This window comes from Ranitomeya imitator, chromosome 3, assembly GCF_032444005.1.
Source record: "Ranitomeya imitator isolate aRanImi1 chromosome 3, aRanImi1.pri, whole genome shotgun sequence".
NCBI classification, from domain to species: domain Eukaryota; kingdom Metazoa; phylum Chordata; class Amphibia; order Anura; family Dendrobatidae; genus Ranitomeya; species Ranitomeya imitator.
The window spans coordinates 676,002,793-676,017,503 of record NC_091284.1 but is presented as its reverse complement, the minus strand read 5'-3'; the positions used below and the strand labels follow the sequence as shown (position 1 = coordinate 676,017,503).

The 14,711-nt window shown below is 53.7% G+C and overlaps 1 protein-coding gene across 1 annotated transcript in view; it reads right to left on the bottom strand.

Moving 5' to 3' along the window:
- Positions 1-14,711, bottom strand: part of KCNH3 (potassium voltage-gated channel subfamily H member 3) — a 140,453-nt gene that overhangs the window by 30,651 nt on the left and 95,091 nt on the right. Inside the window, exon 12 of the mRNA XM_069758366.1 lies at positions 2,092-2,309. Coding sequence (XP_069614467.1) covers positions 2,092-2,309 — 218 coding nt within the window. The remainder of the gene's footprint in view (positions 1-2,091; positions 2,310-14,711) is intronic.

Sequence of the window (14,711 nt, the reverse complement as noted above, 5' to 3'; positions counted from 1 at the left end):
GATTGCTCTCCACGGTGTCTCCAGACTCTGTCACATCTGTCACATGTGCTCAGTGTGAACCTGCTTTCATCTGTGAAGAGCAAAGGGTGCCAGTGGTGAATTTGCCAATCTTGGTGTCCTATGGCAATTGCCAAGCATTCTTCACGGTGTTGGGCTGTGAGCACAACCCCCATCTGTGGACGTTGGGCATTCAGACAATCCTCATGGAGTCGGTTTCTAACCGTTTGTGCAGACACATGCACATTTGTGGCCTGCTGGAGGTCATTTTGCAGGCCTCTGGCAGTGCTCCTCCTGTTCCTTCTTGCACAAAGCTGAGGTAGCGGTCCTGCTGCTGGGTTGTTGCTCTCCTACAGCCCCCTCCTCGTCTCCTGGTGTAATTGCCTGTCTCCTGGTAGCGCCTCCAGCCTCTGGACACTACGCTGACAGACACAGCAAACCTTGCCACAGCTTGCATTGATGTGCCATCCTGGATGAGCTGCACTACCTGAGCCACTTGAGTGGGTTGTAGAGTTCTTCTCATGCTAAAACGAGTGTGAAAGCACATCCAACATTTAAAAGTGACCAAAACATCAGCTAGAAAGCATTGGTACTGAGATGTCTGTGGTCCCCACCTGCAGAACCACTCCTTATAAGGGGTGTCTTGATAATTGCCAACAATTTCCATCTGTTGTCTATTCCATTTGCACGACAGCATGTGAAATTGATTGTCAAACAGTGTTGCTTCCTAAGTGGACACTTTGATTTCACAGAAGTTTGATTGAGTGAAGGCAAAAGGTCCAACAAGTGCTAAGCATCTCTGGAAACTCCTTCAAGATTGTTGAAGACCATTTCTGGTGACCACCTCTTGAAGCTCATCAAGAGAATGCCAAGAGTGTGCAAGCAGTCATCAAAGCAAAAGGTGGCTACTTTGAAGAACCTAGAATATAAGACATAATTTCAGTTGTTTCACACTTTTTTAAGTATATTATTCCACATGTGCTAATTCATAGTTTTGATGCCTTCAGTGTGAATGTACAATTTTCATAGTCATGAAAATACAGAAAAATCTTTAAATGAGAAGGTGTGTCCAAACTTTTGGTCTGTACTGTGTATATATATATATATATATATATACATACACATTATATGTGCTTATATGTACTCTATCTCTTCTATTCTAACCTGTCAGTGTGATTTTACAGTAGCCGCATATGAATTGCCGGCTTTTCAAAGGACATTGGTGCGTAAAAATCGGACAGCACTCGCATGATGTGAGTGCTGTGCCATTTTTTTTTTCTCGCACCCATGGACTTCTATTGTGGGATGCAATCCGATTTCTGATTACAATTGCAGCATGCTGCAATTTTTTTCCAGCCCGATCGTGATCCGATACGAGCTGGAAAAACAAACGCAGATGAACACACAATCATAGATTAACATTGGTCCGAATTCAATCCGATTTTTTATCGGACTGAATTTGTTCGATTTCATCGCAAGTGGGCTTGAGCCCTAAAACACAGGTTATAACGACTCTTTTCTCGCAAAATTATATATCAATCTATTCAGCTTCTCCTGGTCTAGACCATGGTGACTGCATTTTCCTGGTGACACATTCCCTTCAATGTAGCCTATTGTCAATGAGGTACGTTCATATGCTTTCTTATGCTATCTCAACCTGATTGACAAAAGGAATGCTAGCGCCAGTCTTGATGAAGGAAGCGCTAGAGTGAAATGTACCAAATTAATTAAGAAGCATTCTTCTCATTATGAATTTGGCACATCTTTTAGCTTTGGGGAGTAAATTATAATAAATTAGTTGTTCGCACTTACCAACGTCATGTCTTGTTGAGCTCTACTTACTTTTCAAAAAGTTGATGTAGCCGGCAGAAACTGACCAAAAACGACAAAAGTCGCTAAATTTGTGCAACATGTCAATCAGCCATGTCTGGGTAGCTGACAGATCTGCTTTTTTTTAAAGTCTTTAAAATGTAAGCATTTTGCAATATTAAGAACATTTTAGAAATATTTGAGAATTTCTTGTACCGTAACATGAGATCCACTTTAATAGATATCACCGCCATTTTGGCTGTATTGCTGGCTGGTGGTCCTTACCTCCGGCTCACATCTGCTGCTTCCCAAGTTGTAACTGAGCTGCTGTGTGATCTGACTTGTGAATTTATAGGAATATTCTGGATATAGTGATAGCGTGTCACGAAGTCCCTTCAGACTGATCCCCTGAAGGTCACAATATGTCAATCCTTTGACATCCGCGTTTGCTTTAATTACAGAGTCCTCAAAAGAAACCTCACATCCAATCAAGTCTCCTTTGCCTACAATCAAAGATACATTCAATAACCATTATTGTTAAAATGTCACATGTACCTTTCAATATACGATTAATGTCTTCGTTTTCCTCTCCTTACATCTTGGCAGTATTTTGTATACACTATGGTATTTACTGCTTTACAATTCAGCCTTCATATCGTTGAGTGACCACATGAGGATATAGGCAGTATAAATTGAAATGCTGCGAATTTCAATTCTGTAGCGCAGGTAAATTTTTGGATTTTTATCTGAAGCATGTGAATGTGATTTCAGCAAATAATGGAATAAGCAGGTTTTCGGCATGAAATACGATATCGGCAAATCTGCCCTGCATTCACTCTACGGGAAGTTGTCCTTAGTATACCAGTATAATCCACTGCTAATGAGACATGAACTTAAAGGATTCGCCAAGACTCAGTTTTGACTAAGTTTTTAGGCTTATAGTAAAAAAAAAAATTGTCTGCTAGTAGGTTAACTAGCTGCTGTTCTTCTCAGCGCAATCAGATTTCCGGGGACCGCAGTGCTCGGGCTGGCGGTCCCATCTTGCTGGCCGTCAGCCCTTTAATTCCTCTTTACACAGCGTTCACTACAGGTCTGAAGTTTGATGGTGGTTGGTAACAACAATATTAAAATTTGAGAGTCCTCAGTGGTTGATACCTTTTAATGCCTAACTGAAAAGATGGTAACAAATAGCAAGCTTTCAAGACAACTCAGGTCTCTTCTTCAGACATAGAATGGCACAAAATCTGAATAGTCACATATTTATACACAACATACCCCTGAAATAATGCAATAGATAAAACAATATGCAAATTGCCTCTTCAGAGAAAAAGAGTACTTGTACTCTATAGCGCCACCTGTTGGAAGTAGCGATCCTACAAGTCACAATCAACCCTTTAACAAGTCGTGCAATATGACTTTGGATAAAAGCCAAATCAGTATCTCAATTCGCAGACACGGTGTTTCGGGCTGTTGGCCCTCGTCAGTGCGAAGCATGAGAACTGATTTGGCTAGATGAGAGGCTCTGGACTGGGGTCTAAGGGGCAACTTTTCTCCTTATAGAGAGTGACATACCAGCTCTGGCTTGTCAAGGTAAGGAGGCTTATTCGCCGTGCAATGCTCCTCTGGGAAATATAATATGCAAATTGCCTCTTAAGAGAAAAAGAGGACTTAAACTTTATAGATAAAACAAGTGATGTGAAGCAAAATTATCAATGTGAGATAGGGAGAAAACTGTTGTGTCAATAAACAAACCATGCAACACATTCATTCCTGCTCTGAATGTGTCAAATGTCATCATAAGTTTGTACTCCCTTACTCTTCTGTTTCTTTGGAATGTGAAGTTGCCTTTCAATACCAGCAATTTCATGTTTTATTGTCCGAGGACTACCGTATATGTTACCATCTACTCAGTTAACCATTGAAAGGTATCAACCACTCAGACTCAACTCTGAAATTTTAATATTTTTCTACCTACCGACTAACACGGTACAAAGATATATTTTTCCTGGTAACATCAACAATGCCAAACATCTCCTTACCATCGTTAAGGACATACTGGGAGTTGCAGTTTAATGCAATACAAGTGTATATGCTGGGGACTAACTTGGCATTGCAGGTGATCACTGTACTAACCTTGATGATGTATTCATGTACTGACATTGGTTCTGGTGCTGTATTTCTGTGCTGATGATTGTTTTTGTGATGTAGTCATATACTGACCGTGGTGACTAGTGTTGAGCGATACCTTCCGATATCGGAAAGTATCGGTATCGGTTTGGATCGGCCGATATTCAAAAAATATCGGATATCGCCGATACCGATACCCGATCCCAATGCAAGTCAATGGGACCAAAATATCGGAATTAAAATAAACCCTTTCTTTCCTTGTAGGTTCATTCTACCTGAAGGAAAACAACTAAGAATAATGTAGGATGTATGGGGGAGGTGGCGGAGACATTAAAGGCAATGAGGATTAGTCCAATCAAATAGAATAGCATGTTTTTTTTTTTTTTTTAAAGACGTTCGGATTGAAAAAGATATTGAGTATGTAAATTTTTTTTATTTTGTCAGATATTGATGTTTCACTATTCCACGCCCTTCCCCTTCTTTTTTTTCTTTTTTTTTTTTCTTTTCCCACACTTTCATCTTCATCATCATCAGCATCCTTGACATCAACTTCTTCACCTTATTCATCTTCTTCTTCATCTTCTACCTATTTTTTTTTTTTATTACATTCTTCATATTCATTTTCTTCAACTATTATTATTCTTCCTATTCTACATATTCTTTTTATTCCACTGTTATTATTCTTCCTATTCTACTTCTTCATCATATTCTCATTTGTGACAGGCATTCCCGTAGTTGTTATCTATAAAAGTTGGAAGATTACACCTTCCGTTCTGCCAGTCACAAAAGTTACATTTGTCCGCGTTCAGTTTGGCCTGCAGCATCAGGCTTTATCCAGGGGCACCACGAGGAGGAACGGACTCACCCCCATACACTGCTTAGTCTTCTTCTGCATATAATTTAGATAATATCTTTTGCTCTGATATTAAGTCTTATGCTTAATGTTCTTCTGCTCTTTGTTCTGCAGCCTCTTGTTCTTCTGCTTCTCGGTCTTCCATGTTGTCGTCTCCAGGGTCTTCGTCTCCAGTGTCGTCATCTCCGCCGTCGTCGTCTCAGCCGTCGTCGTCTCCGCCGTCGTCGTCATCGTCGTCATCGGGGTGGTCTTCCGGGTCGTCGTCATCGGGGTGGTCTTCCGGGTTGTCGACGTTAGGGTCTTCAACTTGGAAATGTAGCAGAAGGTACAAGAAGGCTGAGAAAATGCCAAGAACCAGCTGATGGAACTGGAACTCGGATGGCTACCCGAAGGTTCAAGAGCCTATGGAACTACCGAGGACCAGCTGACGTTACTGGAACCCGGTTACTAAGCAGGAGGTACCCGTGCTAAAAAGCACTACCAAGGACCGCCTGACGTTGGCGGAACTCGGATACCCAGAAGGAGGCACCTAAGCCAAAGGCTCTGCCCGGAACCAGATGACGTTACTGGAACCAGGATGGGGAGCAGAAGGTACAAGAGCAAAAGACACTGCCGAGAACCAGCTGACGGTACTGGAACCCGGATGGGTAGCCGAATGTCCAAGAGCCAATGGAACTACCAAGGACCAGCTGACGTTACTGGAACCCGGTTACTAAGCAGGAGGTACCCGTGCCTGAAAGCACTACCAAGGACCACCTGACATTGGTGGAACTTGGATACCCAGAAGGAGGCACCTAAGCCAAAGGCTCTGCCCGGAACCAGCTGACGGTACTGGAACCAGGATGGGGAGCAGAAGGTACAAGAGCAAAAGACACTGCCGAGAACCAGCTGACGGTGCTGGAACCAGGTGGTGGACCCCAAGGCCCACAGGAGAGGAGAGAACAGCTAGGCCGCGAGGCAGCCGCAGTTACCGAACCCCAACAGTCCTACAGGGGGAGCTGGGCCTACTGGCACTACAGAACCAGCCTTGACTACCAGTTCACGCAGCCCACATAGGAAGCTCCTAAACTGGAGGCACCCTGGAGTTGGCTAACTCGACCGCCCCACGACGGGGCAAGCATAGGCGTCTCAGTGAAGTTGACACAACCCGGAAACAGCTGACGGTGCTGAAACCAGGCTTGGCACGAGGGAGTACCTGTGACAAGAACACTGCCGAGAACCAGCTGGCGGTGCTGGAACCCGGATGCGTTGCCCCAGTGTGCAAGAGCCAATGGCACGACCGAGGACCAGCTGACGGTGCTGGAACCCGGTTACTAAGCTGTAGGTGCCCGCGCTTAAAAGCACTACCAAGGACCGCCTGGCGTTGGCGGAACTCGGATACCCAGGAGGAGGCACCTAAGCCAAAGGCTCGGCCCGGAACCAGCTGACGGTGCTGGAACCAGGTGGTGGACCCCAAGGCCCACAGGAGAGGAGAGAACAGCTAGGCCGCGAGGCAGCCGCAGTTACCGAACCCCAACAGTCCTACAGGGGGAGCTGGGCCTACTGGCACTACAGAACCAACCTTAACTACCAGTTCACGCAGCCCACATAGGAAGCTCCTAAACTGGAGGCACCCTGGAGTTGGCTAACTCGACCGCCCCACGACGGGGCAAGCATAGGCGTCTCAGTGAAGTTGACACAACCCGGAAACAGCTGACGGTGCTGAAACCAGGCTTGGCACGAGGGAGTACCTGTGACAAGAACACTGCCGAGAACCAGCTGGCGGTGCTGGAACCCGGATGCGTTGCCCCAGTGTGCAAGAGCCAATGGCACGACCGAGGACCAGCTGACGGTGCTGGAACCCGGTTACTAAGCTGTAGGTGCCCGCGCTTAAAAGCACTACCAAGGACCGCCTGGCGTTGGCGGAACTCGGATACCCAGGAGGAGGCACCTAAGCCAAAGGCTCGGCCCGGAACCAGCTGACGGTGCTGGAACCAGGTGGTGGACCCCAAGGCCCACAGGAGAGGAGAGAACAGCTAGGCCGCGAGGCAGCCGCAGTTACCGAACCCCAACAGTCCTACAGGGGGAGCTGGGCCTACTGGCACTACAGAACCAGCCTTGACTACCAGTTCACGCAGCCCACATAGGAAGCTCCTAAACTGGAGGCACCCTGGAGTTGGCTAACTCGACCGCCCCACGACGGGGCAAGCATAGGCGTCTCAGTGAAGTTGACACAACCCGGAAACAGCTGACGGTGCTGAAACCAGGCTTGGCACGAGGGAGTACCTGTGACAAGAACACTGCCGAGAACCAGCTGGCGGTGCTGGAACCCGGATGCGTTGCCCCAGTGTGCAAGAGCCAATGGCACGACCGAGGACCAGCTGACGGTGCTGGAACCCGGTTACTAAGCTGTAGGTGCCCGCGCTTAAAAGCACTACCAAGGACCGCCTGGCGTTGGCGGAACTCGGATACCCAGGAGGAGGCACCTAAGCCAAAGGCTCGGCCCGGAACCAGCTGACGGTGCTGGAACCAGGTGGTGGACCCCAAGGCCCACAGGAGAGGAGAGAACAGCTAGGCCGCGAGGCAGCCGCAGTTACCGAACCCCAACAGTCCTACAGGGGGAGCTGGGCCTACTGGCACTACAGAACCAACCTTGACTACCAGTTCACGCAGCCCACATAGGAAGCTCCTAAACTGGAGGCACCCTGGAGTTGGCTAACTCGACCGCCCCACGACGGGGCAAGCATAGGCGTCTCAGTGAAGTTGACACAACCCGGAAACAGCTGACGGTGCTGAAACCAGGCTTGGCACGAGGGAGTACCTGTGACAAGAACACTGCCGAGAACCAGCTGGCGGTGCTGGAACCCGGATGCGTTGCCCCAGTGTGCAAGAGCCAATGGCACGACCGAGGACCAGCTGACGGTGCTGGAACCCGGTTACTAAGCTGTAGGTGCCCGCGCTTAAAAGCACTACCAAGGACCGCCTGGCGTTGGCGGAACTCGGATACCCAGGAGGAGGCACCTAAGCCAAAGGCTCGGCCCGGAACCAGCTGACGGTGCTGGAACCAGGTGGTGGACCCCAAGGCCCACAGGAGAGGAGAGAACAGCTAGGCCGCGAGGCAGCCGCAGTTACCGAACCCCAACAGTCCTACAGGGGGAGCTGGGCCTACTGGCACTACAGAACCAACCTTGACTACCAGTTCACGCAGCCCACATAGGAAGCTCCTAAACTGGAGGCACCCTGGAGTTGGCTAACTCGACCGCCCCACGACGGGGCAAGCATAGGCGTCTCAGTGAAGTTGACACAACCCGGAAACAGCTGACGGTGCTGAAACCAGGCTTGGCACGAGGGAGTACCTGTGACAAGAACACTGCCGAGAACCAGCTGGCGGTGCTGGAACCCGGATGCGTTGCCCCAGTGTGCAAGAGCCAATGGCACGACCGAGGACCAGCTGACGGTGCTGGAACCCGGTTACTAAGCTGTAGGTGCCCGCGCTTAAAAGCACTACCAAGGACCGCCTGGCGTTGGCGGAACTCGGATACCCAGGAGGAGGCACCTAAGCCAAAGGCTCGGCCCGGAACCAGCTGACGGTGCTGGAACCAGGTGGTGGACCCCAAGGCCCACAGGAGAGGAGAGAACAGCTAGGCCGCGAGGCAGCCGCAGTTACCGAACCCCAACAGTCCTACAGGGGGAGCTGGGCCTACTGGCACTACAGAACCAGCCTTGACTACCAGTTCACGCAGCCCACATAGGAAGCTCCTAAACTGGAGGCACCCTGGAGTTGGCTAACTCGACCGCCCCACGACGGGGCAAGCATAGGCGTCTCAGTGAAGTTGACACAACCCGGAAACAGCTGACGGTGCTGAAACCAGGCTTGGCACGAGGGAGTACCTGTGACAAGAACACTGCCGAGAACCAGCTGGCGGTGCTGGAACCCGGATGCGTTGCCCCAGTGTGCAAGAGCCAATGGCACGACCGAGGACCAGCTGACGGTGCTGGAACCCGGTTGCTAAGCTGTAGGTGCCCGCGCTTAAAAGCACTACCAAGGACCGCCTGGCGTTGGCGGAACTCGGATACCCAGGAGGAGGCACCTAAGCCAAAGGCTCGGCCCGGAACCAGCTGACGGTGCTGGAACCAGGTGGTGGACCCCAAGGCCCACAGGAGAGGAGAGAACAGCTAGGCCGCGAGGCAGCCGCAGTTACCGAACCCCAACAGTCCTACAGGGGGAGCTGGGCCTACTGGCACTACAGAACCAGCCTTGACTACCAGTTCACGCAGCCCACATAGGAAGCTCCTAAACTGGAGGCACCCTGGAGTTGGCTAACTCGACCGCCCCACGACGGGGCAAGCATAGGCGTCTCAGTGAAGTTGACACAACCCGGAAACAGCTGACGGTGCTGAAACCAGGCTTGGCACGAGGGAGTACCTGTGACAAGAACACTGCCGAGAACCAGCTGGCGGTGCTGGAACCCGGATGCGTTGCCCCAGTGTGCAAGAGCCAATGGCACGACCGAGGACCAGCTGACGGTGCTGGAACCCGGTTACTAAGCTGTAGGTGCCCGCGCTTAAAAGCACTACCAAGGACCGCCTGGCGTTGGCGGAACTCGGATACCCAGGAGGAGGCACCTAAGCCAAAGGCTCGGCCCGGAACCAGCTGACGGTGCTGGAACCAGGTGGTGGACCCCAAGGCCCACAGGAGAGGAGAGAACAGCTAGGCCGCGAGGCAGCCGCAGTTACCGAACCCCAACAGTCCTACAGGGGGAGCTGGGCCTACTGGCACTACAGAACCAACCTTGACTACCAGTTCACGCAGCCCACATAGGAAGCTCCTAAACTGGAGGCACCCTGGAGTTGGCTAACTCGACCGCCCCACGACGGGGCAAGCATAGGCGTCTCAGTGAAGTTGACACAACCCGGAAACAGCTGACGGTGCTGAAACCAGGCTTGGCACGAGGGAGTACCTGTGACAAGAACACTGCCGAGAACCAGCTGGCGGTGCTGGAACCCGGATGCGTTGCCCCAGTGTGCAAGAGCCAATGGCACGACCGAGGACCAGCTGACGGTGCTGGAACCCGGTTACTAAGCTGTAGGTGCCCGCGCTTAAAAGCACTACCAAGGACCGCCTGGCGTTGGCGGAACTCGGATACCCAGGAGGAGGCACCTAAGCCAAAGGCTCGGCCCGGAACCAGCTGACGGTGCTGGAACCAGGTGGTGGACCCCAAGGCCCACAGGAGAGGAGAGAACAGCTAGGCCGCGAGGCAGCCGCAGTTACCGAACCCCAACAGTCCTACAGGGGGAGCTGGGCCTACTGGCACTACAGAACCAGCCTTGACTACCAGTTCACGCAGCCCACATAGGAAGCTCCTAAACTGGAGGCACCCTGGAGTTGGCTAACTCGACCGCCCCACGACGGGGCAAGCATAGGCGTCTCAGTGAAGTTGACACAACCCGGAAACAGCTGACGGTGCTGAAACCAGGCTTGGCACGAGGGAGTACCTGTGACAAGAACACTGCCGAGAACCAGCTGGCGGTGCTGGAACCCGGATGCGTTGCCCCAGTGTGCAAGAGCCAATGGCACGACCGAGGACCAGCTGACGGTGCTGGAACCCGGTTACTAAGCTGTAGGTGCCCGCGCTTAAAAGCACTACCAAGGACCGCCTGGCGTTGGCGGAACTCGGATACCCAGGAGGAGGCACCTAAGCCAAAGGCTCGGCCCGGAACCAGCTGACGGTGCTGGAACCAGGTGGTGGACCCCAAGGCCCACAGGAGAGGAGAGAACAGCTAGGCCGCGAGGCAGCCGCAGTTACCGAACCCCAACAGTCCTACAGGGGGAGCTGGGCCTACTGGCACTACAGAACCAACCTTGACTACCAGTTCACGCAGCCCACATAGGAAGCTCCTAAACTGGAGGCACCCTGGAGTTGGCTAACTCGACCGCCCCACGACGGGGCAAGCATAGGCGTCTCAGTGAAGTTGACACAACCCGGAAACAGCTGACGGTGCTGAAACCAGGCTTGGCACGAGGGAGTACCTGTGACAAGAACACTGCCGAGAACCAGCTGGCGGTGCTGGAACCCGGATGCGTTGCCCCAGTGTGCAAGAGCCAATGGCACGACCGAGGACCAGCTGACGGTGCTGGAACCCGGTTGCTAAGCTGTAGGTGCCCGCGCTTAAAAGCACTACCAAGGACCGCCTGGCGTTGGCGGAACTCGGATACCCAGGAGGAGGCACCTAAGCCAAAGGCTCGGCCCGGAACCAGCTGACGGTGCTGGAACCAGGTGGTGGACCCCAAGGCCCACAGGAGAGGAGAGAACAGCTAGGCCGCGAGGCAGCCGCAGTTACCGAACCCCAACAGTCCTACAGGGGGAGCTGGGCCTACTGGCACTACAGAACCAGCCTTGACTACCAGTTCACGCAGCCCACATAGGAAGCTCCTAAACTGGAGGCACCCTGGAGTTGGCTAACTCGACCGCCCCACGACGGGGCAAGCATAGGCGTCTCAGTGAAGTTGACACAACCCGGAAACAGCTGACGGTGCTGAAACCAGGCTTGGCACGAGGGAGTACCTGTGACAAGAACACTGCCGAGAACCAGCTGGCGGTGCTGGAACCCGGATGCGTTGCCCCAGTGTGCAAGAGCCAATGGCACGACCGAGGACCAGCTGACGGTGCTGGAACCCGGTTACTAAGCTGTAGGTGCCCGCGCTTAAAAGCACTACCAAGGACCGCCTGGCGTTGGCGGAACTCGGATACCCAGGAGGAGGCACCTAAGCCAAAGGCTCGGCCCGGAACCAGCTGACGGTGCTGGAACCAGGTGGTGGACCCCAAGGCCCACAGGAGAGGAGAGAACAGCTAGGCCGCGAGGCAGCCGCAGTTACCGAACCCCAACAGTCCTACAGGGGGAGCTGGGCCTACTGGCACTACAGAACCAACCTTGACTACCAGTTCACGCAGCCCACATAGGAAGCTCCTAAACTGGAGGCACCCTGGAGTTGGCTAACTCGACCGCCCCACGACGGGGCAAGCATAGGCGTCTCAGTGAAGTTGACACAACCCGGAAACAGCTGACGGTGCTGAAACCAGGCTTGGCACGAGGGAGTACCTGTGACAAGAACACTGCCGAGAACCAGCTGGCGGTGCTGGAACCCGGATGCGTTGCCCCAGTGTGCAAGAGCCAATGGCACGACCGAGGACCAGCTGACGGTGCTGGAACCCGGTTACTAAGCTGTAGGTGCCCGCGCTTAAAAGCACTACCAAGGACCGCCTGGCGTTGGCGGAACTCGGATACCCAGGAGGAGGCACCTAAGCCAAAGGCTCGGCCCGGAACCAGCTGACGGTGCTGGAACCAGGTGGTGGACCCCAAGGCCCACAGGAGAGGAGAGAACAGCTAGGCCGCGAGGCAGCCGCAGTTACCGAACCCCAACAGTCCTACAGGGGGAGCTGGGCCTACTGGCACTACAGAACCAGCCTTGACTACCAGTTCACGCAGCCCACATAGGAAGCTCCTAAACTGGAGGCACCCTGGAGTTGGCTAACTCGACCGCCCCACGACGGGGCAAGCATAGGCGTCTCAGTGAAGTTGACACAACCCGGAAACAGCTGACGGTGCTGAAACCAGGCTTGGCACGAGGGAGTACCTGTGACAAGAACACTGCCGAGAACCAGCTGGCGGTGCTGGAACCCGGATGCGTTGCCCCAGTGTGCAAGAGCCAATGGCACGACCGAGGACCAGCTGACGGTGCTGGAACCCGGTTACTAAGCTGTAGGTGCCCGCGCTTAAAAGCACTACCAAGGACCGCCTGGCGTTGGCGGAACTCGGATACCCAGGAGGAGGCACCTAAGCCAAAGGCTCGGCCCGGAACCAGCTGACGGTGCTGGAACCAGGTGGTGGACCCCAAGGCCCACAGGAGAGGAGAGAACAGCTAGGCCGCGAGGCAGCCGCAGTTACCGAACCCCAACAGTCCTACAGGGGGAGCTGGGCCTACTGGCACTACAGAACCAACCTTGACTACCAGTTCACGCAGCCCACATAGGAAGCTCCTAAACTGGAGGCACCCTGGAGTTGGCTAACTCGACCGCCCCACGACGGGGCAAGCATAGGCGTCTCAGTGAAGTTGACACAACCCGGAAACAGCTGACGGTGCTGAAACCAGGCTTGGCACGAGGGAGTACCTGTGACAAGAACACTGCCGAGAACCAGCTGGCGGTGCTGGAACCCGGATGCGTTGCCCCAGTGTGCAAGAGCCAATGGCACGACCGAGGACCAGCTGACGGTGCTGGAACCCGGTTGCTAAGCTGTAGGTGCCCGCGCTTAAAAGCACTACCAAGGACCGCCTGGCGTTGGCGGAACTCGGATACCCAGGAGGAGGCACCTAAGCCAAAGGCTCGGCCCGGAACCAGCTGACGGTGCTGGAACCAGGTGGTGGACCCCAAGGCCCACAGGAGAGGAGAGAACAGCTAGGCCGCGAGGCAGCCGCAGTTACCGAACCCCAACAGTCCTACAGGGGGAGCTGGGCCTACTGGCACTACAGAACCAGCCTTGACTACCAGTTCACGCAGCCCACATAGGAAGCTCCTAAACTGGAGGCACCCTGGAGTTGGCTAACTCGACCGCCCCACGACGGGGCAAGCATAGGCGTCTCAGTGAAGTTGACACAACCCGGAAACAGCTGACGGTGCTGAAACCAGGCTTGGCACGAGGGAGTACCTGTGACAAGAACACTGCCGAGAACCAGCTGGCGGTGCTGGAACCCGGATGCGTTGCCCCAGTGTGCAAGAGCCAATGGCACGACCGAGGACCAGCTGACGGTGCTGGAACCCGGTTACTAAGCTGTAGGTGCCCGCGCTTAAAAGCACTACCAAGGACCGCCTGGCGTTGGCGGAACTCGGATACCCAGGAGGAGGCACCTAAGCCAAAGGCTCGGCCCGGAACCAGCTGACGGTGCTGGAACCAGGTGGTGGACCCCAAGGCCCACAGGAGAGGAGAGAACAGCTAGGCCGCGAGGCAGCCGCAGTTACCGAACCCCAACAGTCCTACAGGGGGAGCTGGGCCTACTGGCACTACAGAACCAACCTTGACTACCAGTTCACGCAGCCCACATAGGAAGCTCCTAAACTGGAGGCACCCTGGAGTTGGCTAACTCGACCGCCCCACGACGGGGCAAGCATAGGCGTCTCAGTGAAGTTGACATAACCCGGAAACAGCTGACGGTGCTGAAACCAGGCTTGGCACGAGGGAGTACCTGTGACAAGAACACTGCCGAGAACCAGCTGGCGGTGCTGGAACCCGGATGCGTTGCCCCAGTGTGCAAGAGCCAATGGCACGACCGAGGACCAGCTGACGGTGCTGGAACCCGGTTACTAAGCTGTAGGTGCCCGCGCTTAAAAGCACTACCAAGGACCGCCTGGCGTTGGCGGAACTCGGATACCCAGGAGGAGGCACCTAAGCCAAAGGCTCGGCCCGGAACCAGCTGACGGTGCTGGAACCAGGTGGTGGACCCCAAGGCCCACAGGAGAGGAGAGAACAGCTAGGCCGCGAGGCAGCCGCAGTTACCGAACCCCAACAGTCCTACAGGGGGAGCTGGGCCTACTGGCACTACAGAACCAGCCTTGACTACCAGTTCACGCAGCCCACATAGGAAGCTCCTAAACTGGAGGCACCCTGGAGTTGGCTAACTCGACCGCCCCACGACGGGGCAAGCATAGGCGTCTCAGTGAAGTTGACACAACCCGGAAACAGCTGACGGTGCTGAAACCAGGCTTGGCACGAGGGAGTACCTGTGACAAGAACACTGCCGAGAACCAGCTGGCGGTGCTGGAACCCGGATGCGTTGCCCCAGTGTGCAAGAGCCAATGGCACGACCGAGGACCAGCTGACGGTGCTGGAACCCGGTTACTAAGCTGTAGGTGCCCGCGCTTAAAAGCACTACCAAGGACCGCCTGGCGTT